Below are 25,992 nucleotides of genomic sequence, written 5' to 3'. Positions count from 1 at the left end.
ATTGTTATTCTCTGTCTTTCGCTACTCCCACTCGTTTGCACAGAAAAGAAAATGAAGAAATATTTATGTACAAGAAATATTTGTGGAAGCGTAAACATGTTTAACTATTTTATGTTACTACTGTTAGGTTATGTTTTGGGGAAGAAAAAGTTTTGTTGAAAATGGTTTGTTTTATTTTAACAAGTTTTGAGTATAAAATTTTTAAGAAAGTAAGAAAGACCATCAATCGCATAACATTGGCATAACTTTTTGGTAAACACTAGACATTTGGGAAGGTTTCAAAAAATCGTTTCGCATGTGCCTCTATTTTACCCTCTCGTCCTCTATTTTTTTTTATTTTGAAAGTTGGCAACCCTAGTTTAAATGAAAACTTCATTTAATTAAAGTTAAATCTATTCGTCCGTGTAACTGATTACCGAGAAATAAAATGCATTTGCAATTAACTATGCGATATCCTCCAGCTAAGCACCGAAACATAAGCCTTCGGCACAACTGCGACGTCCGGCTAACATCTTGCATTAACATCTCCGCAGCATCTCACTATCTCGCTGGAGGAATAGAAAATAAACGGTTGTTGTTGTTGTGGCACACACCATATGCTCACAGTCCTAACGGATATTTGTGATAATATGTCTTTGGTTTGAAGCGGTTTTTCTTGAAACGGGCGTGAATTATGTTTTTCTTTTTATTTAGAAACGGAGACGGGCGATGACCAATACTCCAATAAATTCTAAAGCCTCAGCTCGTACTATTCGATAATTTTTTTGATGAATTGATACTATAAAAAAATACAGGGTCCGGCAATAGTGCGTTGGGCATTTGTAGCTCCTAGAATAAAAAAATTGGGATTTTTGATTAAGTGCAAACCTAATGTATGTACAAGGATGTAGTTGGAAAGAAAATATTTTAACTTTTACAGGGTGGCTCAAAAAACTGTAAGTAAATTGGGATGATTTTTTTAAGCGAAACACCCTGTATATTATTGCATTTTTGGCTTCCTTGCAGATATTACTTTACATAATCTTAAATTATGAGTAAATACAGGGTGGTCCGAATTGTATTCCGGAAACTACGGCAGCATATTCTGCAGATAAAAATAAGTAAAAAAGTTCGTATAAATGTATGTCCTAAAATGCTTAGTTTCGGTGATACAGGTTGTAGACGTTTCATTTTTATTTCGATTTTTTCTAAATAATTTCTGAAGTAAAGTCAATATTTGGATGAAAATTGGTGTCTGGGTGTTTTTTGACATGAGAAATTTGATTTTGATGTCAATATGACTCCTACTAGTAGAGGGCTACTACTAGTAGTAGGGCTCCTAATAGTAGAGAGTAATAACTTTTCGTCCGTACCTGTATAAAACTACCGAGCGAAAAAATATACATTTCCAACATTTTTTACGTCAAAAATATCTCTTTGTAAAAACGCTACGAGCAACCGTTCTTAGGATATTTAGAATGGAAATACTCAATACATGTCATTATTGACGAAAAATAAACACGTTGGGTTAGATAGTTATTTCACTGAAATAATAAATTTGGGAAATTTTTATTTTTTTAAATTAATCATAACTTCTGCAAAAAATGATTATAAAACAGTTTCTGTGGAACTTTTGACACAAAAACATTTCAGATTTATGATTTCAATCTAATAACTATTTAGTCAACATGTTTAATTTATGTCAATGATGACAGGTATTGATAAGTTCGATTCCAAATATCTCGAAAACCATTACTCGTAGCGATTTTTACCAAGAGACCTTTTTCACGTAAAAAACGTCGTAAATGTATATTTTTTTACTCAGTAGTTTTATACAGGTAGGGACAAAAAGTTATTACTCTTTAAACCAGTTAAAAATATGTAGGTGGCGCCCTCTACTAGTAGGAGTCATATTGACATCAAAATCAAATTTCTCACAAAAAACTCCCAGACAGCAATTTTCATCCAAATATTGTCGTTACTTCAGAAATCATTTGGAAAAAATCGAAATAAAAATGAAACTTCTACACCCTGTATCTCCAAAACTAAGCATTTTAGGACATACATTTATACGAACTTTTTTACTTATTTTTATCTGCAGAATATGCTGCCGAAGTTTCCGAGATACAATTCGGACCATCCTGTATATTTCGATAGTTTCAGAGATATGAATCAATAAATAAAAAATATATATTTCTCAGCCATTCTTAAAAAAAATTATTAAAAATACATAAATTTAGATGGTCTGTAATTACTTTGCTATAAATATCGTAATTTTAAATCATACAGGGTGTTTAAAATTCTACGCCCAACTTTATGTTTTTAAATGGAACACCCTGTATATTATTTTTTAATAGATAGAGAATTAGTAAATGAACATTTTTTTGTATTTAGAGTATTTCAAAATTTTTAACGGTTTTGCAGATATTCGCGGTTTTTTATTTGATAAGGTATTTTGCACAGTATTTTAAGCCGTTAAAATTTTTTAATTACTCGGAATACAAAAAATGATTATTTTTTATTTCCATCTATTAAAAAATAATATACTTACAGGTTGTAAAATGAAAAATTATTTTGTATTTTAGAAAGTTTGATGTGAAGTGAGTGTTGGAAAATTTTTAACACCTTGTATGATTTAAGATTACGCTTATATATTATATTTATAACAAAGTAAGTACAGACCATCTAAAGTAAATACGTATTTTAGAACAGTTCTTGTATTTTTAATATTTTTTTTTACAGGCTGAATCTGGCCATTACTGGCCCTATCAACCAGCCACAAGTTTTTTCTGGCAGTATTTGTGCTGTAGCCGCCTCTGCCTGGTTAATAATTTCTTGCGGAAGATCTTCCTGAATTATGTTTCTTTAAAATCTGACTTGCCGGTTGATAATTCACTATTTTATAGTTAAAAATCGCGATTTATCTAAATGACGTCTTAATGTCAGTGCTATTTATTATTTACAAAAAAACAAAACGCACAACTATTTTGCATAGTAACATAAACGCACCCTGGTAATTTATTAATTCGCAACAATGAAAGTAGAACTGGTAGATCCTTTTAAATCAATTAATTATTCTTTAGAGAATGGACATGAAACAGTTCTGCTGTTGGATAAAATTTTGTATGGCACTCGCGTGTTATTAGTTATAACATATAAGTCACTTTAGAAAATTAGCCCAGAAAAAGAGCTAAACATTTCCCAGCGTGACTTATATGTAAGATAACACACTAGTATCATAAATACCTATTTTATTTATTTATTAATATCTCTGAAACTATAAACACATATTTAATTAAAGTGACCAGAAAGGAAGCCAAAAATAATTTTCCTTTGTATGGGGGGTCTAAATAATATGATGTGTGAATATTATATTTAAACCCATATTTCTTCTGTTTTCTTAAATACATTGTGTTTTCTAAAGCTTCAACTTATTATAACCTCACCTCAAACCTTTGATATTTGAAAGTTACATAAACTACACCCTCTACATAAACTACATTAACTACATGTAATGTAGTTTATGTAGTTTTTAAAATTAAAATGTAGTTTTCCGAACCCTGGTTATAACATATAAGTCACTTTAGAAAATTAGCCCAGAAAAAGAGCTAAACATTTCCCAGCGTGACTTATATGTAAGATAACACACTAGTATCATAAATACCTATTTTATTTATTTATTAATATCTCTGAAACTATAAACACATATTTAATTAAAGTGACCAGAAAGGAAGCCAAAAATACAGGATGTTCTACATTTATCTTTGTTTTTATACATTCTATCCTTATCTGATATTTAGAAATTAAAAGAACAAACCTTAAGAAGAAAAATGACGATAGACACGGAATTGAATAAAAGTGTTTCAAGCTGATCGACTTAATCGGATTACAAGTTGCCGATATACACGTTACACGTAGTCATATTCTTAATATGATTGAAATCCACTAGTGATGACGTTTTCTAGTCAAAGGCCTTAGTTTTCTCGGAGGTAATGCTCCAAAAGCGGCCCTGCATTTTCAAAGCCGCGAGGGCAGCAATGTTAACTGACCAACAACGTACGATGGTAGTTTATCATGGAAGTAAGGCGCTCGAAATGTAAATTTTATCCGACTGGTTTTCGGAACCCGATTGAAACGTTAAGTTAGCTTGGTCTTTTAACACTTCTTCAGCGGAAAACGCATTATATTTAATAGGCACATGATCATTTGAATTGGAAAAACACAGTTGGTCATCTTATCGTTTTAATTAGCTTAATGGACGTTAATCTAAATGCGTAATAATTATTGGGGATGGCAGGATACAATACATTTTTCATGAAATCGATACTTCTTGTTCGATGTGTCTTTTTATCGATACTTCTTTCTTCTTTCTTTAGATATATCAATAAACAGAAAAACACTGCCAATAAATATCTGGACATTCATATTACGAACGATGGTAGCTTGATGAAGAAATCAACAGAGAAGAGAAGCAATAGACAACTCAGCAGTATTTTATGGGATAAGACAGTATCAAAACAAAACAAACACAAAATTTATAACAGCATTAACAGCATAGTTAAAAGCATCATTAGTTATAGTAGTGAAGTATGGCCTTTGAAAGAAAAAACCTTAAGATACTCGAAGCTACAGAAATGCACTTTTGGAGGGCGCGGCCGGGAGATCGAAACTGGATAGAGTAAGAAATGGAAAGAAATCAGAACATCATGGGCGTTAAACGCAGAATAATATAAGACATCAAAATTAACCAACTCACGTGGTACGGGCAAGGTGGTACGTACAAAGAATGAAGGAAGAGCAGGATCCCAAAGAAAATACTCAATTGGACACCACAAGGCAAAAGAAAGAGAGGGAGACCTGGACGGAGTTGGAGAGAAGAAATAGACTGGGACATCAGAACAAGAGGAATAGACGAAAACCTCTGGACTCAGAAGAAGGCGAAGAACGTTATGAACTGATTTGTATACTGATTTGTATATGCATACGTATTGTATTATTATCAAGTTTAATTACGTGACTAAAAGTTTATTGGATATAAACTATAGTATCTATAGTGGATTTTTAATATTTAAAATTCATGTAACCTAAATTATAAATGCCTGCTCAGGACACTCTCTGATTATAAAATTTACTTGTAATAGGCCACGATTGTAAAGCTTCATTCAGAACCTCGAAATCAGTGGAATAAATTAGTAGTTTCAATTAACCGTAGAAGTTTGTTCACCTAATTTTAATGTAAGCATTCAGAACCTCATAATTAGTGTTAGTAATTTTCAATTATTGGAAAAAGTCTTTGAATAAGAAGACTATGGAAGGAGCATATCAAAAATCTTAGGTACACCGCGATGGGCCTCAAATATGGCCGACTTAAATTCCGGTTTATCAGTGTCTAATTTTATTTAAAAAATGTAAAACTATGATGTAGGGTAGACTCAATAATTTTTTGTTTTATTTTACGTTGTGAATAAATGTTGGTAGTTATTAAAATTGTTATAAAAATATATAATTCTAATAAAAATAGATAAGTTATAATAAGTATTTATTACCACAAACATCCGATACGCTACTGAAGCAGGTAAGTCAAATTAACGTATCTAAATTCTTTGACATCTAATCTTTGACAAATAATAAATAAAAGCTAAAATGCAAGAATAATATATAATTTAGTTAATTTAAGTGAATTTCATAAATGATCGGTTTACTACACGTATGTATATTATATAGTCACTTACTAGCGAAAAGTTGTTCCATTATTTCACTCAATTTTTGCCGAGATCTACCGCACGCTACACAACCAACTATTTTAGAGTCTTTTTCGATAAATCGCGATAGTGTCACTGTTAATTTAAGTGCTGCCACAATTTCCATCTAGATTTACTACCTTTATACAACTATCAGTAGTAGAATAAATAATAAATAACATAAAATAAGCTCCGTAAAAACTGACAAATCCACAAATTTTCAAATCAAATTCAAATGTGTCAAATGAATCGTCAAACAGAACTGTCAAGGATCCCCACCCTAGAGTGCTTTTATGGTGTTTTTTCCGCCCACCATGCATGAATACATGGATAGCATTATGCTCCTTCCTTAGTCTTCTTATTCAAAGGAAAAAGTTAACAAACTTTTGACTTTTCCACTAATTATACTTCAAAATTTGCGAGGAATGTCATTTTGGCCTTTGATTATCACCCGTCAAGAAAGATTTTGGTTAGATATCAAAAGTTTATTGTTTTATAAGCTAAATATTATGCTTTCTCTATGGATACAACAGACTATCGCAAGCTGTTGCTAGGATATTTTATTAATTTTAATTGTGTTTTTTAGACATTGTGAATGATCGTAAACTAAAAAGTATAAAGTGTAATTGAAACCATTGATTTATTCCACTAATTTTGAGGTTCTGAATGAAGCTTAACAGTAAAATTTGATTTCTAATAGAGCAACTAAAGAGATTTAAATACCTCTTGTATACGATCATAATTCATTTAAAATGGAGAACAGTGGATGTTGTCATATATTTTTTAAACCTCATGCTAGTCAGTTAAACAGTTATTTGAAAATAGGAAGAGAGCTGTTTTGTTATTCTTTTGGTCATTACAATAACTAGGGAAAATGTTATTGCTAGAAGCTAATAATATATGCAATTATAATAAGTGGCTTAATAAGAACAATAAAATCAGGTCTTTCAATTGATGGTGTCGAATTAGAGTGATTTAGAAAAGTTTACTCTTTTTATACTCTGAGTAACTGATTTGTTTTATATTTGGATGTAGTCAGATACATCAAGGAAACAAAAACATATTTTTAAAATTACATATTTCGAATAAAGAAGCTAAAGATGAATTGACTATTATAAAAAAAAATAACAGTTACAAATTGAAACAAATTAAAAGTCAATAAAATATGATTGAAACAATTACAAGAAATGGACTCATTTATTATTTAGTGCGTTTTTAATGTATATAACCTTCATTACCACAGACTAATATATAAAGTGTCTTGGAATTATTAAAACTTATCGAAACCTTTCGAAACAAAAAAAAATACAATTTGACTAATGAGGCTTGTATTTAAATTCAAATTAATAAAATGTCAAATCAATCACCAACTCAAGACGTACTTATACATTAAAGCTACTTAATAACAAATATAGGTATATTTTTGGTTTGGTTTGGTTTGGTTTGGTTACAGTAGATGTATGTACGCATGATCGACGTTAAATTGGCTTGGAAATGACGATCGATGACATTTATTAATGCAAAATGACAGCGATCTTTATTTCCACATCTCTGATGCCATTTTAAAATTCTATGTGAGTATGGTGCATCTTATATCGTCAAAATGTTTACCAAAACGACTCAAGGAATATTAGAAAAATTGTATTGCTGTACACAGATGTATCAATGTCAGTTAAGAAGATAGGGATATACTTTGTTTTTCATAATGGCAATAATTACCAATAATGAGGTAAACCAATGCATAAAGTCCTAAAGTGTCTTCCGCCTGCTCAGAATAGATAGTTATTACTTTTTTACCTACTTTTGATCATCAGCAGTTGTTTAAAAAAATATGTAGGTACCTCAATTTATTTGAAATACTCCGAATTTACTATTCCAAAATAGAAATTTTGTAATCTTTCATAATGTAGGTAAGTCATTTGACTTACATTGAAAACCCCATTGTTATTAAGTTTCAGTTTGTTCCGAAGTTATACAGAGTGAGCCTTAAATAAGTGCAAATATTTTTTGGGGTAGTATACATATTTCAACTCTGAGAACACGTCTATGAGTTTTTTTGCTAAAAACGATGTTAAAAATCGTACATTTTCTTTTCCTGTATATATTAGAAAACTTTTTTTATATTAGAAAAATTTCTTAATCTCTGATATTACCATAGTTACGGCTTTACTCTATGGTTACGGCACTAAAAAAGATGTAAATACAAAAAAAAAATCTGGTGGCCTCTCAACATTTTTTAAAAATAAATCATTTTCTTCTTAATTTTCAAACTTGAATAACTCGGTTATTTTGGATTTATCTGAAAACGGTAAAGAGAAAATATGTTTCTTTTATCGAGATCTACTAGACCTGAAAATATTTGCACTTATTTAGAATTCACCCTGTATATTATTGATATTTAACCACAGATCACTGCGTTAGATAAGATTCTCCTTTCCTCAGTCCAAAATGTATTTGCATTTGGGACTAACAATGATTTTATCAGTACATATATCAAACATCGTGTCCTATAGTTGCGATAGATTATCTAATATTTAATAAATGACTCAGTTCAATCCGAACCACTTAAGTACCGCTTTCATATGATGAATAATTAATCTCTTTAAGTCCTCCATTTAGTATATAACATCATAATTACGGAAAACAATGTAATTTGATTTATTTAATAAATATAAGGAATAATTATTTGATTTTCTTATAGTTGACATGCATGTCCTTTGTTTCGGAGTCTTTAGTGCGAATTTATTTCCCATGAACATATAAATCAAAAGAAAACAGTTACAATTTTACGGAAACTAGCTTTAAACAAAAGATATACTTAAATTACGGACAATGTATAAGTGTCTGGTGGTATTTTTGTTCCTTTTTCCTTTCGGCATAGCCACGAAGAAATCGATGCCGCCTCAAGTATAGTTTTACGCGAAGAAGTAAATTTGAACAAGGCAATTAAAGTGTTTGCGCTCGTTGTAACGACCAAATAGGCATAATAGAAGAAGACACTCGAAAAGAAAAGTTTCAGTTAACGAGAATTTATGTTCTTGAAGGAGAAATCGATTTAATAGTTAGATTGGATTGATTTAATAGTGAAATTCATTATTATAATAAGAGTTTACGAAGATCGATCAAAGACTACAATGTAGCTTTCCAATTGTATTTATTTTTAAAAAAAAATTTAATATAAATAATATACTTATAGCACGACATTTAGTTACTACTATGTTTCATAGATAAAGGAAATAAATGTAGATTGAAATGCTCGTGAAAATTTTGGGTCGCGACCGTTGTACGCGATCTGGCGCTGCTATAGCGGTTGCTAAGAACAACCGCAAACAAAAACAGAAATAATTTTCTCTTGTCTATATCTCTTGTCAAAGTTAGAATCTTCAAAAATTATGAAATCTTTCAAAATCTAAACCGCTCTCATTGAAAAAATTCCGAAAAGTGTTTAAAGCGTCCACTTTCAAAGTAATTATTGCTATCTTGTGAGTTTAATTTAAGTTTTATTTACTCAAACCCGTGATAATTGTAAAACAGTGATATTAAAACCTTAAAAAGCTGTGCTGTGACCGGTGAACTGCAAAAACCATCATGGATCGTCGCATAACGTCGGTTTCCAATGTTTCATATGTATTTCCATACATGTCCTTATATAAAATAAAGTTTCTTGTATGCAACACACTGTATTTTATTTATGAAATTAAAGGAAAATAATAATAAATTTGAATTAACAATATTTGGCTATATAATTCCGGAAAAAGCCGAACCGCTCCGAAATTTTCAAAAGCTTGGGTCGCGACCGTTGCAAGAATAGCGCCAAATAGTGTTTGTTTACATTTTCCTTATGGGCACTTTCCAATCTAAACTTGTTTCATTTCTCTATGCTATGTCTAGTTCGCAATAATAATAATAGACGAAAATATTATAGGTTTCATGCATCCGTTGTCCGACGATACGATGATACGGTATTAATTTTATTGTTTAAATTTATAGACTTCTTGGTTTGGTTTGGTTTGGCAAATTTATTGCATTTTCATGCGTCCGATCATCGTATGTACGATTTGCTTGTGATTGGTTTCATTTTATATTTTCATTTCCAAAACGATTTCGCTGTTTTACTTATAGTCCAAGAGTTAGCAACGTTTTCGAGAGATCATTTTAAGTCTGGCTGCCGGTAGACGTTGCGTTCACTACTTTTCATCATATCTGTTTTCAACATCTGTTAACTACTGCGCATTACAAATTCGCCCTGTATTTCAGGTAGGACAAACCTATGTGTAGCATATTTAATTTCATAAAAAGGTATTTAAGTAATGTGAAAATCGCATCATTGTATCTCTACTCATTAACGAGAAATCCCATAAACACACGAAAATGGGATACTCTATACAGATGTGATCCGCAGTAGTCTACCGGCAGCCAGACAGCCAGAAGACCTTGGTCTGGAGAGCATAGCAGAAGATATATTAAAGAACCAGCTTTCTTAAAATTCTCGTTTTTCCACTTGTACTAGTTGTGTTGGCAAAAACAACCTCTGTGGAGCTGATTTAGTTGGAGCTGTTGGTTGTATTCTCGGGGCACTCAGTGATAAGGTGTTCTAGTGTTTTCCCATTTTCCACATAGAATCTGAATTCGCCGTCGTTTCTCAGCTACAATGGACTGCAGTGTTCGTTGAGGTGACAGTGTCCTGTTAGAAACCCTGTGACAATCCGAAGATTGTTTTTACATAAATCTTTGATTTTTCTCGGTCGTAAGTTCTGTGGAACTTTTACGAGTGTCTTAGACCGTTGGAGGATTCCCATTCCAGGTTACGGATGGAGTCTTCCAGGTTCTTCAGTTCCGCTTTAAGTTGGTTTCCACTTGGGAAGCAGAACGGTTCTGGTCCAGTTAGTGGAGTGTTTGCTTCTTTTCTAGCTAGATCGTTTGCTTTTTCATTGCCTTCTATCCCTTGGTGAGCGGGCACCCAGAGTAGGAGGACTTTATTTTCTTTGCCTAATTTGTTCGGCTCTTCTAGGCATTCTTTGACCAACTTCGAATTGATGGTTACTAAGTTGATCGCTTTTAGTGCTGCTTGACTGTCGGATAAGATGGCTATTTTCTGTTTTCGATAGTTTCTATCTAAGATAAATTGCACTTAATACTCATTTTGTACAACACAGACTTTCTACCACTTATCTTGAAATGCTTATGCTTAAGTGATAGTACATTTAGTTTTGCATCCAATATACGACTCACCGCATTCACACGCCTCGTAGATAAATCTTTCTATTATTAAAAGATGTATTAATAATTTGATAAACCGATTGATGTTTCTGGTTTTGTTTTTGTTAAAACGTTTTTTTTTAGTAATTCTAGTATCTTTAATACTAACGATGAATGAGGTATTGATATACCCTCGTATATAAATTGTGAGTTATTTTGAAACGAACTGTTAGTAGGTTTAGGCCCGTGGAAGTAAACATTGTAGGCCGAATTCAACACCTACGATGTAGACAGACAGGTTTTAAGATTCAGAATATTTTTAGTTTTGAAATGTTTTAACTTTACGATCTGTTTTGAAAAACAGCGACGGCAATTGCGGTGTATTTTTATTTTAAATATATTATTATTGTTATTAATAATAAAAGAATGTTTTAATATATAACTAAATGTAATGCACAGCAAACATTATGAATGTTTATTTGCATTGGAAAAAGATTTTAAAATAAATAATTTGGTAAACTGTTTTTTTTAGGATTCAGTAAACATGTAAGTCTCTTGTTTAATATCCAGTATTTTTAAAACAATGGTATTGACAATAATTGACAATAATTTTAGTTGTCATTAGAATTTTTGGAAGAATACTTCACATTTTATCATGTAGTGATGAATACTATGGAATGTTTGTACCTTAAGTAAATAACTGTGCTTTGTTCTATTCTTCTTCATAAAAATTAAATATTTATACAATGCAGTTACACATTCTTCAACACTAATGAATTTCTTACTCAACTGGCGTGGTGGACTTCTGCACTACTGATGGCGTGTTGGGGTGTGATGGACCCCAATTTTTTTTTCAGTTAAAAATACATCAAGAGATTTTATAAAAAGCTTGTTATTTTAACACTGTTTACAATATATTCAAACCTGTGAACAAACAATTTCATTAATGTTCAACAAATTAATAAGAACGGACAAAAAATAAAGTAAAACGGATTTTTTAGGCATTTTTTTGACAACAGAAATATAACTGGGCTAAGAAACCTACAGAATTTAAAAACATATATATTTTATGATTTTATCGTATTATTAAAAGTACAAACAACTGTAATGTGAAGCTAAAGTAGTAAACATAAATTATTTTCAACAAAACTGCAAACCTTGAATGTACATAACTTTTTCAAATACAGTTCATGCTAATATAGGATCTGCTTTTGCCGCACATGGTGCACGATCCATTTTTATTCATGAGATTTTTTTGTCATTTCTTCGTTGGCATATGGTTGACATATGTCACATCTCTTTTTTTTCTGGTATTGATTATTCAATTTTCTCTCTTCTATGAGTAAGAGATTCAGAATCGGAGTTATGGTTACTCTTCGGAGAAAAATGAATGTCTCGATGATCTTCATCTCACTTAAGCCTCTTTAAGTTCATCAAACCACTCAATGCTTCCTCAAAATTAGCGTCCCAGTGAGGCACACTTTTTAGACTACCCACCATCCTATAATAATGAAACATTCTTGGCGTGGTGGTGCCACACAGACCCCAATGAAACTTTAGCCCCCGCTGGTAGGAACTATACTTAAATAGCGCGGCGAGGCCTAATTCTTAAGCGTAAACATTTTACAGAGGTTTAAATAGTGCCTGGGGTCTGTTAGACGCCAGTTGAGGGTTAATAATAAAAATATGTCAAGATGATGACATTTTTTCTCTATGATCTCTTATGAATTAAATAATGAATGTAAACAGAAAACTAAATTTATTTTTAGTATCCCATCACAACATGGTGTGAACTATATTTGGTGTTCATCCTAGAAGAAAACCAACTTATTATTTATCTAGTTTTGAGATTTCTTAATATGTTTTATTTCTTTTTCAGACATTCACGGCATGGTGTAACAGTCATCTGCGTAAGGCTGGCACTGGCATCGAAAACATCGACGAAGACTTCAGAAATGGGCTGAAATTGATGCTGCTGCTGGAAGTGATATCTGGGGAAACGTTGCCCAAGCCAGACAGAGGAAAGATGCGTTTCCACAAGATCGCCAACGTAAACAAAGCGCTAGATTTCATTGCCAGCAAGGGCGTCAAATTGGTATCCATCGGTGCTGAAGGTAAATATCATAGACTAATGTCATGTACTAGAGATAGCTGGGACCATGCTGGGACACTGATATAAAACAAATAAGTCCGTCATTTAGGACCACCTGGTGATCCGGATGAAACTAATGGAAAGTTTTGGCATAACATAATTTTAACTGTCCTTTAACGTTATTCAAGCGCAAAATTATTCCTTGTAAAGCTTCATTCAGAACATCGTAGAACAAGTAGTGGTATAAATGAGTGGTTTCAATTACACTTTATAGTTTTTAGTTTTTGATCATTCACAATATTTAAAAAATACAATTAAAATTAATAAAATATCCTAGCAACAGCTTGCGTTACTCAGTTGTATCCATAGAGAAAGCCTAATATTTAGGCTGTATTCCGTTGCAAAACCAGGCGAACCAGACCTGTAAACTACGGTAAAGAGCGGTTCCTGAAAAACATCGGTTTGATACGGAACGGTTTGGTAAAATACTGGAAATGTCAAATGTTGACGTTTTCAAAATTTCAATACCTTTATTATAAAATTTGTCTTTTATGCATGTACCTATTCTCTGCTGTTACGTTTGCTTCTTCCTTTCAATGGAGTTTAATATTGAAAAGTACTTTATTAATAAACTGTTAAACTCGTTAGACAGCTCAAGTGAAGATTTGCAGGTCCAATATTAAAACTGATCAATAACAATAAACAAATCTAATCAATATTTATATTTTTATAGCTTACAGAATATTCACGATTACTTGTTGCTTGTTTTTCATGTTTTCTTTAAATGTTCCTGACTTTAAGAAACAATGGCTGCATGATAAGTTTAACTGGTCCTAAAAAGTCATTGTATTTAGTTAATGAAATTTCTTTACCTTTACTGCCTACCTTCATTGCTTTTGGATGTAAATACTAAATATTATAACTAATTTTAGAAATTAAATGAAAATTTTATTACAAAAATGATATTGATTGACAAACAAAACCAGAAAAACCAGCCTTCTCGCGCTGGTTAGTTTGGTGACAGTTATAACCGAGTTTATCAGGAACTGTGTTCCGTAATAAGAAAACTTTCAGGAAACCGATTAAAACGGAACATAAAACCATAACCAAGGTAAGCAACGGATTACACCCTTAGCTTATAAAAGAGTCAACTTTTGATTTCTAACCACAATTTCTCTTGACGGAAGATAATCAAAGACCAAAATGGACCAAAATGACCTTTCTCGCAAATTTTGAAGTACAATTAGTGGAAAAGTTAAAAAGTTTGATAACTTTTTGTACTACTTGAAAATGTTTACCACTAATTTTGATGTTCTGAATACTCACATTGAAATTAATGAAATAAACTTCTACGCTAATTGAACCCACTCATTTATTCCATTAATTGCGAGGTTCAGAATGAAGCTTAAAATATAAAATAATAAATATATACTTTTTTACTGCATTTTGTGTTATAATTGATCATTAGAAGTGTAACATAGTCAATACAAAAATGAAATGCAACGGCCTAGCTACGTTAAAACACCGGTTCCCATTAGAACACCGAAGTTAAGCGACGTAAGGCGATACTGGTTGATGGACGGGTGACCGGTTCGAAATTCTGTATCGTGCTGTTGTCCAAGGGAAAAAAGTGTAAAATCTATTGATACACACTGCTCATTCACGCCGGTTCGAGGCCGGATGAGATCGGATATCTCGTGAGTAAGAGTTAATTTAGACACTTGTCGGTAGGCCACTGACATGAGGCCGAGGACCGCGGTTCGGATTCCGCGTAAACAAAGTAGGCCTCGTCCAGATTAGCCCTGGCAGCAAAAAGAAGACGTTAACTGAAATCTTTACTGTTACAAAAATGAAATTATAAATACGTACATTTTAAACACCAACAATAGACCACATAGCGCCTATTTTTTTTAATTTAACACGTAAATTATAATATAGTAAAAATATTATAGGCTACTAATTAACTGTTATTAAAAGATACTATACGGTGTGTTTTAAAAAACACGAGCCATCTCTCGTGGAGAGATTCCTCATGTAAACATAAAGGCGGGCAGCCACTGCGAGCGAAACTAAACTAAGCCAAGCGTAGATAAGATTTTTAAAAATCAGCTCCCATACTTTTAAATGCATCAGCGGCCACTTGAGCGAAACTAAACGAAAATATGTGAACGAAGATTCAAATCGTAGCTTAGTTTCGCTCATTTTAGTTCGTGACAGGTTCCAGCGAATTTTTCGCAGCGATTAGTTCTATGATAGCAGAGACACAATACGAAAACGCAGCTAGTACTGAGCGAATATCGTTCCCAGTGACCGATGAAACTTATTTTCGTTTAGCCACTGCGAGAGTAACTAAACTAAGCTAAGAATATGAAAACAAACGGTAACTAAACGAAAATAAGTTTCATCGGCCACTGGGAACAATTTTCGCTCAGTAGTCGGCTAAGTTAGCTGCGTTTTCGTATTGTATCTCTGTTATCAGAGAACTAATTGCTGCGAAAAATTCGCTGGAACCTGTCACGAACTAAAACGAGCGAAACTAAACTACGATTTCGAATCTTCGTCCATATATTTTCGTTTAGTTTCGCTCAAGAGGCCGCTGATGCATTTAAAAGTATGGAAGCTGATTTTTACAAATCTTATCTTCGCTTGACTTAGTTTAGTTTCGCTCGCAGTGGCCGCCTGCCCTTAAGATTTATTTTTCATATCAACATAGGTCCAATTCTGCTTTATTTCGTAGCTACAGGGTGTTAGAAGTCTTAATATTTTTTCGAAGATAGCGTTTCGAAGGAAATTTTGAGGGTAACAGTTACTATAAATGCGACATATTTTAAAGCTAAAGATGTGTCGACATATTCACCAGGGACGTGCATATGGGTTGTCACTGGAATATTTTTCTAAACGAAGTTGTGTAAACCGAACCGTGTAAACCGAACCCAACCAACATTTTGTCAGCTAGATCAAAACTAGTCCATAGATGGGAGTCATCATAGGGGCTGTCATGTAATAAAAAAATGTTAAATTAGAAATATCATAGTCATCTTCATATATAAATTAGAAATCTGTACTTTAATGTCTTAGTGGAGTGCCCAGAGACTTTTACCTCGGAATTCAATTACTGTGAATGTATTAAGGTGAAACCTTCTGTATTGTGTTTTATAGATAAAATACTAAAATGTTTACCCATTTTTTTTCGTTTCTTTTAATTTTTTAATTTTAGTAAATTCTTAATTATTTCCTTCTTAATGTTTTGATTTTTTTAATTCTTTTTCTAAGTAAATTTATTAAAATAAATAAATCTAATGCATAATATATACCTATTCTGCTTATATTCTAATAATTGAAATTTTGATTGAAATCGAATTATACAGGGTGGCGCGTCATATACGACGCGGTTTTTGCAAGAAGAACAAAAGTTTGTATTGAAGTGAAACTTTGTGAGCATATGTAAGTCAATTTAATGCATTTTCTAAGATTATGTAGAGTTCTACAGGGCGTCCCCAAAAAAGTTACACATCAAAGTTATGTTTTTTGTAATGGAACACCCTATATATTAATTCATTTTTGGATTCTAGTAAAAAAATAAAGGTTTTTTTATTAGAAAAGTATATGACTAAAATGTATAGTTTTTGAACAACCAAACCAAACCTTAAAACTTTGATGTATTTTAAATGTTAATATATTTTGTTTTAATGGGCCGATTTTGATGATTTTTTAAGCAGTGTGTAGCCCAATTCTTTTACTTTTTAGTATATTTTTCTAAACTAAAAATGAAACTCCCCATCTGTTAATTATACGAGGAAAAACAAAATGTTGATATTTTGGTGAAAGTTTGAAACACCCCGTGGAATATGTTAAAACAGCAAGAAGTTTAAAAATCATTTTATCATCTTTTCTCGATGATACATCCTTTCTCGATGTTTTGTTTTTTGGTTCATCTCATTAGCTTTATTTTTGTTGGAAATATTCGCTTTTGAAGAAAACACTAACATTTTTCGTAATTTTTACATTAAGACCATGCTTTTGCTTTTGGGCCTAGTCAACACAATTAGGAAGTTCTGGTCCCGAAGCAGGCCTTCTTGACATAAGATTTGCTTCATTTAATCTTCTTCTTATAGTCCGTTAGTTAATATGTAGGTACGTTCCTTAAGTGCAATTCATTATCAATTTGAAAAGCTGGCAAACGGCGGTTTCTTAGCGATAAACTTACAATAAGTCGATTTTCTCTATTAGAAGTTATCATACGAAGGTTCCTGGACGTCTAGATTGACGTCCTCATGGACTTGGTCATAATTCAAAAACCACTTAATATACTCTATGGTATTAAGATATTTTTGAAACCGGAATTTGACTCACCCTGTATATCTATAAAAATATTTTTGAAATGTGAACTACCATTAAACACATATTTTGTAGAAAGTTTGAAGTGAAAATCTCAAATAGGAATCCTGATACAGAGCTTTTCCGGAATGTGGAGCCATCTTGTATGTATGCATTTGTATATGTGTGTTTAATTAAATACTAAAGTGAAAGCAACGAATTTAAATGGGTAAACTTTGTAATATATCTTATTAACAATACAATGCAAAAAGTTTTATAAAAATTCGTTCACAGTAAATGAATTCCGAGGTTTGTATCCCATAAGGGCTTAAAGCACTCCACTATCTGGCAATGCGGAAGAAACTAAATTTGTATTTTTATAAAATTGAGTGTTAAAAAATCTACTATTGAGAGTCTAGGGCCTGGCGTAATCCACTAACAAATTTTTTTACACTGAATAATTTTAAAGTAATGCCAACCAAACATACAGCTTACTATGATTCTACAATGCCAACTTTCTCGAGTAATGTCAAAATAAAACCAAATATCACCATGCTAAGAATATGTTTCTTAACAAACTTGAAAAAAAACTAGTAAACTGAAACGCGTAAATTTGTTTAGAAAAAAATCAGAACGAAACCTATAAATATTTTATAGCCTTTAAATCACTGGTTGAGCTGTATTCATTTCTTAAATATTTATATTTTATCAACCGTCGAAAGAATTTCAACTATTCTTTGTTTCCAACTCGTTTGCTTGTTATCACTGACCAAACGCAGATGGTGTTCTAAAAACACAAACAAAGTCATAATGTTATTACGATGTGTTAGATCCGACAGGAGATAGTATGGCCATAAAATAATTTCGCTGCTTTTCAATTACCCACATTTTTGACCTTTTATCAGTTATGAGTATAGCCTCTTGCAAAAGTTTCCTCTTATAATTATTTTGTTGCTTTTTATAATTGTTCATGGATAAAGACAAATTGGCAATAAGAACGTGAACATTAAACTGTGAATATCAATCTACTATACAGGATGCTACAAATTCATTAAATTGGAGCAAATTTGCGTCTTGGGATGTTCACCAAGATGCCAGCACCAAAAAAGTTTCAAAAATTTCAAGGATTGGTGAGTTATTTAGAAAAAAAAAACGTTTTTGTGAAAATCAATTTTGTTTTTTCCTGTCGTTACTTTTTAGAAAATTCTAAAACTAATCTCACATTCCCATGGCCATTTTGTCAAGGCTACCTTATAGTATTTTTAGATTTTCAAATTAGCTGATAATTTAGGTCAACTTAATTTTTTATAATACGGACCTGTTTTGTTATAAATTAATTTTAAGTCCGGCTCTGGTTCTTTAAGATATTTAACCTATTCATCGTGATGGGCTTTTAGTTATTTTTATACAAGACGATAAAATGGTATTTTATCGTTGCCCGAAAAGATTAATTCACGAGCGATGAAATCGCGAGAATTAATTTCCGGAGACGATAATGCAATTTTATCGTCGTGTATAAAACAATATTTTTTTCCATAGAGAGTTACGTTTTAAAAAATATTCAGAAATTATTATTTGAAGGAATTTATTACGAGTAGAAAAAATATTGTCCTGGGTTGGCGTTGGCGTTGGCGTTGTGCTTAATTTGACAAATAAAGATGTCTCTTTAGTTGTCAGTTTTGAGTTAATATTTTTTAATTCTCTTTCGTGTCGATTGCTGATTGAATTGGAGTCAGAAATGGCTCAAAACGAAATAAGTAAATTACCAACAGATATTCAGGCTGAGGCGACAAACGCCATATCCAAACTACTTCCATTTAAATCCCGAATAACTTATTAAAAGGAATACAAACATTTTCAAAAATGGAAGCAATTAATAAACGTGCGAGAAGAAATAAAGATTTTAACCTATCCTCACTGTTAAAGTATCATTTAATCTACCCTGGCGGTTAAAGTACTATTTTATCTACTATTTTTGATAGATATAAGGTAATTTTAAGTTGCTATGGAAAAAAAATTGCCATGATGTGTTAAAACATTGAAAATGTGGTAAATAATATAAATATAATATAAACAATCAAATCATTTCTCCGGAAGTTGGATTGGAAATGGAACAGTATAATGGACAGCGAGGTTCCTGGACCTGTTGCCAGGGGGGGGGGGCATTATTTGACGTCATTTGTAAAAGTGAAATCAATACACCTCAATATTTACAACAAAGAGTACAATATGCATTCTGAATTTATTACTAAATCGTTACATTCAGATTTCAAATTCATAATACAAAAAGGTAAAAATAAGATCTTTAAAATACTGACCTGGATGGATATTACATATTTGAATCTTCCTTTTGGATCGATTTTCCTTATTCACTGTTAATTAACGATCATCAATATTGTTACGATTATTATAACAAATGTTAAAAATCACTGTAAATAGTGTTGTTGAACTCAGAAGACTGAATTCTTTCAAAACCTGAAATAAAAACGCAGGTCCGTATTTAAAAAAAAGTTCTATGTATCTGAGAAACTATTAGCTAATTTGAAAATTTATGTTATATAAGGCTACTAGCGTGTATTAGCGACTTCGTTCGCGTCGAATTAATCATTTGTAATGGTGATGATAAAGCAAAGCAAGAATTTCCATTAACATACAAACTGGATAAACTTTTCTCACATTTATGTCAGCATGATAAAATAACAATGTGGCGATATTATTATATAACTTGGTAATATTTGAGGGGTAGTTTCATCTCGTTGGAATTTGACTTTCGAAAAATCCGTTTTCCAAAAATAAGTTTTTTACGCCAAGCAGTTTAAGCAGAATCGTGGTTAAGAAATTACCTAACTTTTTGGAACACCCTGTATGATTTTTTTAAAAATTTCAAAATATGTAAAAAAACCAAATAAATTATGCTTGTCCAAGCGTTTTCCCTAAAGACTAACCGTTTTTTAAATAACACATATTGTAATATTTGAGGGGCGTTTTCACCCTCTCGGAATTTGAGATTCGAGAAACCCATCCTTATCGAACCTCTACACCCCACAGTCAATCCGTTTACCAAAAATCAGGTTTCAACGTCAAGCAGTTTAAGCAGAATCGTGATTACTCAATGGTCATATTTTATGAAACACCCTGTATAAATTTATAAAAAATCTTAAAATATGTAAAACAACAAAATAAAATATACGTGATTAAGAGTTTTTCCGAAAAACTCACCGGTTTTTAAATAAAAAATATTTTAATATTTGAGGGATAGTTTCACCCCCTTAGAATTCGAGTTTCGAAAAATCCCTTCTTACCGAACCTCTACACCCTAAAGTCAATCTGTTTTCCAAAAATCAGCTTTTTACGCCAAGCGCTTTAAGCAGGATCGTGATTAATTAACGATCAGATTTTTCGAAACACCCTGTATACATTTTTAAAAAATCTTAAAATATGTAAAAAAACAAAATAAAATATACGGGTTTAAGCGTTTTTTCGGAAACTTGACCGTTTTTTAAATAAAAAATATTGTAATATTTGAGGGGTGGTTTCACCCTCTTGGAACTGGAATTTCGAAAAATTCTTTCTTATCGAACCTCTACACCCTAGAATCAACCTGTATGCCAAAATTGAGCTTCTTACGTTGAGTGGTTTGAGCAGGATCGTGATTAATCAGTATGTCAGTCACTTAAGGATTTTATACAGTGTGACCCACTCAAGACCGGGCACCCTCCATAAAATCTGTGTTTATAGTCCGATTTTGATGATTTTTTTTCAAATATAAAGTTTCAAAAAATGTACTTTAGGGCTCAATGTCATGTTATTTCACAAAAAACAAGGCCTACTTAATAAAGTTTTTGTGGTGAAAAATTTGCAAAATCATATTAGCGATTTTTTTTCAAAAAATTTGAGTACACCCCTACATTCGGCATCCCCCAAAACAGTTCTGTACCAAATTTCGTTTAAAAATATTAATTATTAATAATTCTGCAGTTAAATTAAATAATTCCCTATTTTTGCCAATTTAACGATGAGTTATCAAGTAACCCTTGAAAAAAACAATCCACGACAACGAGTTTTATTACAAACAACGATAAAAATACTACAAGCAACACAATAACCGAATAATAAGTTAAACATATTCAAATAATTCTAGTTTCTTCTACCAGCCCTCCATTCAGTTCAATACATTTGTCGCATCTTTTTCTTAGATTAACAGTTACATTCCTCAGCTGCTGTGGTGTAATATTTGCAGAAGCCTCTGTAATTCTAATACGTAATTCATCTACAGATTGAGGTCTAGACTTGTAAACTTGTTGCTTTAAGAAACCCCAAAGAAAGAAATCAAGGGTGTTAGGTCCGGGGATCTCGGTGGCCACCAATTAGCGGGCTATTTCGACCTATCCACTTATTTTCAAAATTTTCATTTAACCATTCCCTGACAACTGCCGCGTTATGCACAGGTGATCCGTCCAATTGAAATTTTAAATTCAAACGGGTTTGGCATGGTAAATTATGTATTGCATCCCAAAAGTCATTAATCAGAAAATTCAAAAACGTTGGACTATTCAAATTTCTCTCAAAAAAATATGGACCAATGATTCTATCATCAAGTATGCCACACCACACATTTAATTTCTGAGAATACTGTCTTCTTGTATTGATCACCCATTCAGGGTTTTCGACTGCCCAGAATCGCGAATTTTGAGAGGATACTACTCCGTTTGTACTAAATGTTGCCTCATCACTAAATAAAATTTCTTTTAAGAAATTTCTATTATTTAAATACTCTGCTTGAGCCCATAAGCAGAATTCTAATCGTCTAACATCATCTCCGTTTTCCAAAGTGTGTAAAATCTTTGGTTTAAAGGGTTTAACTTTATTAGTTCGCAAACATCTCCTAATATTTTCCCTTGGTATATCCAAATCAACACTGGCGCCTCTAATGCTTGCACGAGGATTGTTACGAAAATATTCTAATATTTCCTCATTCCGCCTATTTATTCGATGTTCCGGCCTTCTGTTTTTTAGTAAGTATTTTGACACACAACCAGTTTCATTAAAAACTCTATTTATTCGTTGAACCGTGCTTCTACTTACTGCAGGTCTGTCGGGATGTCTGTTGTTAAATTCTCTGGCAGCTTCTCCTGCTTGAAGATAGTTATCACCCACTAAACGAATAATTTCAATTTTATCCCTAATATTTAATTGTTCCATAATGCAAATAATATTTCTTGATACAACACTTTTCTGCGTGCTATTAAATTAATATTCAATTCTACGCTGCAAGAATTGACAGCTAATAAAACCCATTGTTGTGGATTGTTTTTTTCAAGGGTTACGTGATAACTCATCGTTAAATTGGCAAAAATAGGGAATTATTTAATTTAACTGCAGAATTATTAATAATTAATATTTTTAAACGAAATTTGGTACAGAACTGTTTTGGGGGATGCCGAATGTAGGGGTGTACTCAAATTTTTTGAAAAAAAATCGCTAATATGATTTTGCAAATTTTTCACCACAAAAACTTTATTAAGTAGGCCTTGTTTTTTGTGAAATAACATGACATTGAGCCCTAAAGTACATTTTTTGAAACTTTATATTTGAAAAAAAAATCATCAAAATCGGACGATAAACACAGATTTTATGGAGGGTGCCCGGTCTTGAGTGGGTCACACTGTACATATATTAGTATAGATGAGAATGTGCAATTAATTTTTCGATTTTCTCAAAAGTAACGACAGGAAAAAATAATATTGAATTTCCAAAAAATCAGTTTTCTTCAAAAAACTCAGCAATCCTTGAAAATGTTGAACCTCTTTTGTGGTGATGTGAACCAAAAAGGATATAACAGTAATATTAATATTAGTTAATACCTTTCCATTTAACCACGTCTGAGACTAAACTAAGGAGCATTTGTAATAGTATATTAAACGAGTTTCGAAAACGGCGTTTTGCACACGAGTTCGACAGTTTGTTGGATTTGGTTTGGTTTCACCACAAATCGAACGAGTATACAAAGAAGTTTTCGAACAAGTTTTTTACGCTTTTTTTTCTACGATTACAAATTAGCAGCAGACTCACTCAGTTTTTGTCAGTTTAGTGGAATAATTTGCGATGTAATGATGACACTTTTCTGATAGCTGCGTTGCGTTTGGCGTTTCAACTAAACATTGGAGGTAAAAATGTTAAATTTGACACATGCCGTATGCACATAAGACACATGTCGTGCGCTAAATCCTTAGCACACGAGAGTTTGCAAAACGCCAATTTCAGATCGAGTTTTCCGTGTGTCAAACTGCATTTTCTAAGCTAGTTGTAGAAAATATTAATTTGCTGTGAATGGACGAACATTCTTTTATTTTTCTTTGTTTAGAAATTGTCGACGGCAACCTGAAGATGACATTGGGTATGATCTGGACCATTATCCTGCGATTCGCCATCCAGGATATTTCCGTAGAAGAGATGACAGCCAAGGAGGGTCTGTTGCTTTGGTGTCAAAGGAAAACCGCGCCTTACAAAAACGTCAACGTCCAAAACTTCCACTTGTCGTTCAAGGTACGACAAATTTCCTGTTTACAATAACACACCCGATTTATTCTCTGTAAATCCGTTAAAATAGAAAATTACGTTTAAATAGTTAATGATGAAGTAAAATGAGATAATCTATAGAAGGTCATGGCTAATAGGGTTATTGTTTTGTGGAAAAAAGGCTGGGTTAACAGATTAATTAAATAAATATTAGGGTTTTTTTTTTGAGAAACAATATATTATAGCAATGTAAAACAACATTCTACACTATGCCCGAAATGTTTCACAAAAATTTTCATGAAATATTTTGCGAAGCATTTCTCGAAATATTTTCAGAAATAAAGTGAATGCTTTTCTTATGTTGCGGGAAATCTTGGCTTGTCTCTGCCGCAAACTCCGAAACAGATCGAAATAGACCAAGACCAAGACGATTAGTTGTTTTTTTTATTGTTATTGGAATTACATCGGGAAATGTTTCGAGAAACGTTTCGATCAGTGAAAGTAATTTGTTTATAAGTAAAAAGTTACTCACAGGCCAAAAAATTGCTCACATGCTAGATTGTAATGCAGTGGCATTTTACCAAAAATAACTTTTAAAGTTTGATGAATGAACCTCCTATCACAAAATTATAGAAATTATTTATTATTGTTTTGATTTTAAATAGGATGGTTTGGCGTTCTGCGCCCTTATACATCGTCATCGTCCAGATTTGATCGACTACAGCAAACTGAGCAAGGACAATCCTTGGGAGAATTTGAACACTGCCTTCGACGTGGCCGAGAAGTACTTGGACATTCCAAGGATGTTAGATCCTGACGGTAAGGGTTGAATGGAATTCATCTTCGACTGTAATATACTGCCTAGACAAATAAAAAAATACAGTAAAAGTGTTATAAATAGATCAGAAGGACAATAAAACGTGCAAGAATAACAAGTACCCACCTTTACTAAAGACTAAAATATGGTACATGTGTCTATCATGCTTACCATTCATGTAGAAGAAGAAAAAACACGATTACTACTTGGAACTATCTTTCTTGCATGGTTTATTGTCACACTAGACTTTTTATATCTCTACTGTACTGCAAGCCAATTGTATCTTGATTTATTGAAGTATTTTTGAAGTATTTTACGGTTTGTATTAGATACAATTTTGAATTATTTAGGTTAGTTGTATTTTTTAAATATTTTTCACTTCCGGCTTAACCGGAAGTGTCACTAATTTGCTTATTTTAAATAGAACTGTTATGCCTATATATTTTATGCTTTTTGTGTTCTACATTGAATTCCAAACATATTTTGTATGTGATTTCTATACCTAAGTTTATATTTTCAATTTTATGTCAAAATGAAATTTACAGCGTTTATGCATGTATTGAAAAACTATCTTTAGTATTTTACTAAATCTATATGCTTTTTACTTTTTTACACTTAATAAAATAAGTATATAATCTGAGATTTTCATTCTTATAATAGTCCATTTTTTGTAATTTTTTTAATGCAGTTTTTTCATTATTGTTTATGAGCAGGCTACACTATGTCCCCGGATTGTCTTTACAAGAAGAAAAACTTTTTTATTAATGACATTTTGAGAAAAGTGCATTCTTTATAACAATTTTTGCTTGTCCTAAAATTCTTAATCCCGTTTATACTTTTCGAAATGTCCATATTGTTTTAGAGGAAACTGTGTAGTCGATTTTTTTCCTGTAGTCCTATTATAGAAAGTATTTTTCTTAACAATGAAAAGCTGTTTCTATGGCAATATATTTTCTTTTTTTGGTACATTATTTTTGACAGAATTTTAATTACCGTCATAATTTTTGTTGTTTTAAAATGTTAAAGAAGCACAAAATTTTTAGTTCAATGCTACGGAAAGAGTAATAATAGTTATCGAAAAATGTGATACTTTGACAACATGCTTTGACAACATCAAAAAATATGACGTTATTCAAATTTAATTATAACAATCTATCAAAGAATCAAATCGAAATTGTATAATCATAGAAACGCCTTTTAATTTTTAGTACTTCGACTACATTTTCATGTTTTTCTTTTAATTTTCTCTAAAACGGTATGAAAATTTGGAAAAGTATGAACGTGATCAATCATTTTAAAACAAGCAAACATTTTTACGAGGAACGCAT

General features: G+C 31.9%; 1 protein-coding gene across 2 annotated transcripts in view; it reads left to right on the top strand.

The window, feature by feature from the left end:
- The window catches only part of LOC115874713 (alpha-actinin, sarcomeric), a 100,626-nt gene that overhangs the window by 43,821 nt on the left and 30,813 nt on the right, over window positions 1-25,992 (top strand). For both annotated transcript variants that reach the window (XM_030889958.1, XM_030889957.1), the window contains exons 2-4: window positions 12,799-13,033; window positions 23,693-23,874; window positions 24,513-24,666. In XM_030889958.1, coding sequence (XP_030745818.1) covers window positions 12,799-13,033; window positions 23,693-23,874; window positions 24,513-24,666 — 571 coding nt within the window. The remainder of the gene's footprint in view (window positions 1-12,798; window positions 13,034-23,692; window positions 23,875-24,512; window positions 24,667-25,992) is intronic.

Source organism: Sitophilus oryzae, unplaced genomic scaffold (assembly GCF_002938485.1).
Source record: "Sitophilus oryzae breed Bouriz unplaced genomic scaffold, Soryzae_2.0 scaffold_1297_pilon_pilon, whole genome shotgun sequence".
Classification (NCBI taxonomy): Eukaryota; Metazoa; Arthropoda; class Insecta; order Coleoptera; family Curculionidae; genus Sitophilus; species Sitophilus oryzae.
Note: the sequence above shows the minus strand (reverse complement) of the source record. Positions and strands in the feature narration are given on the sequence as shown.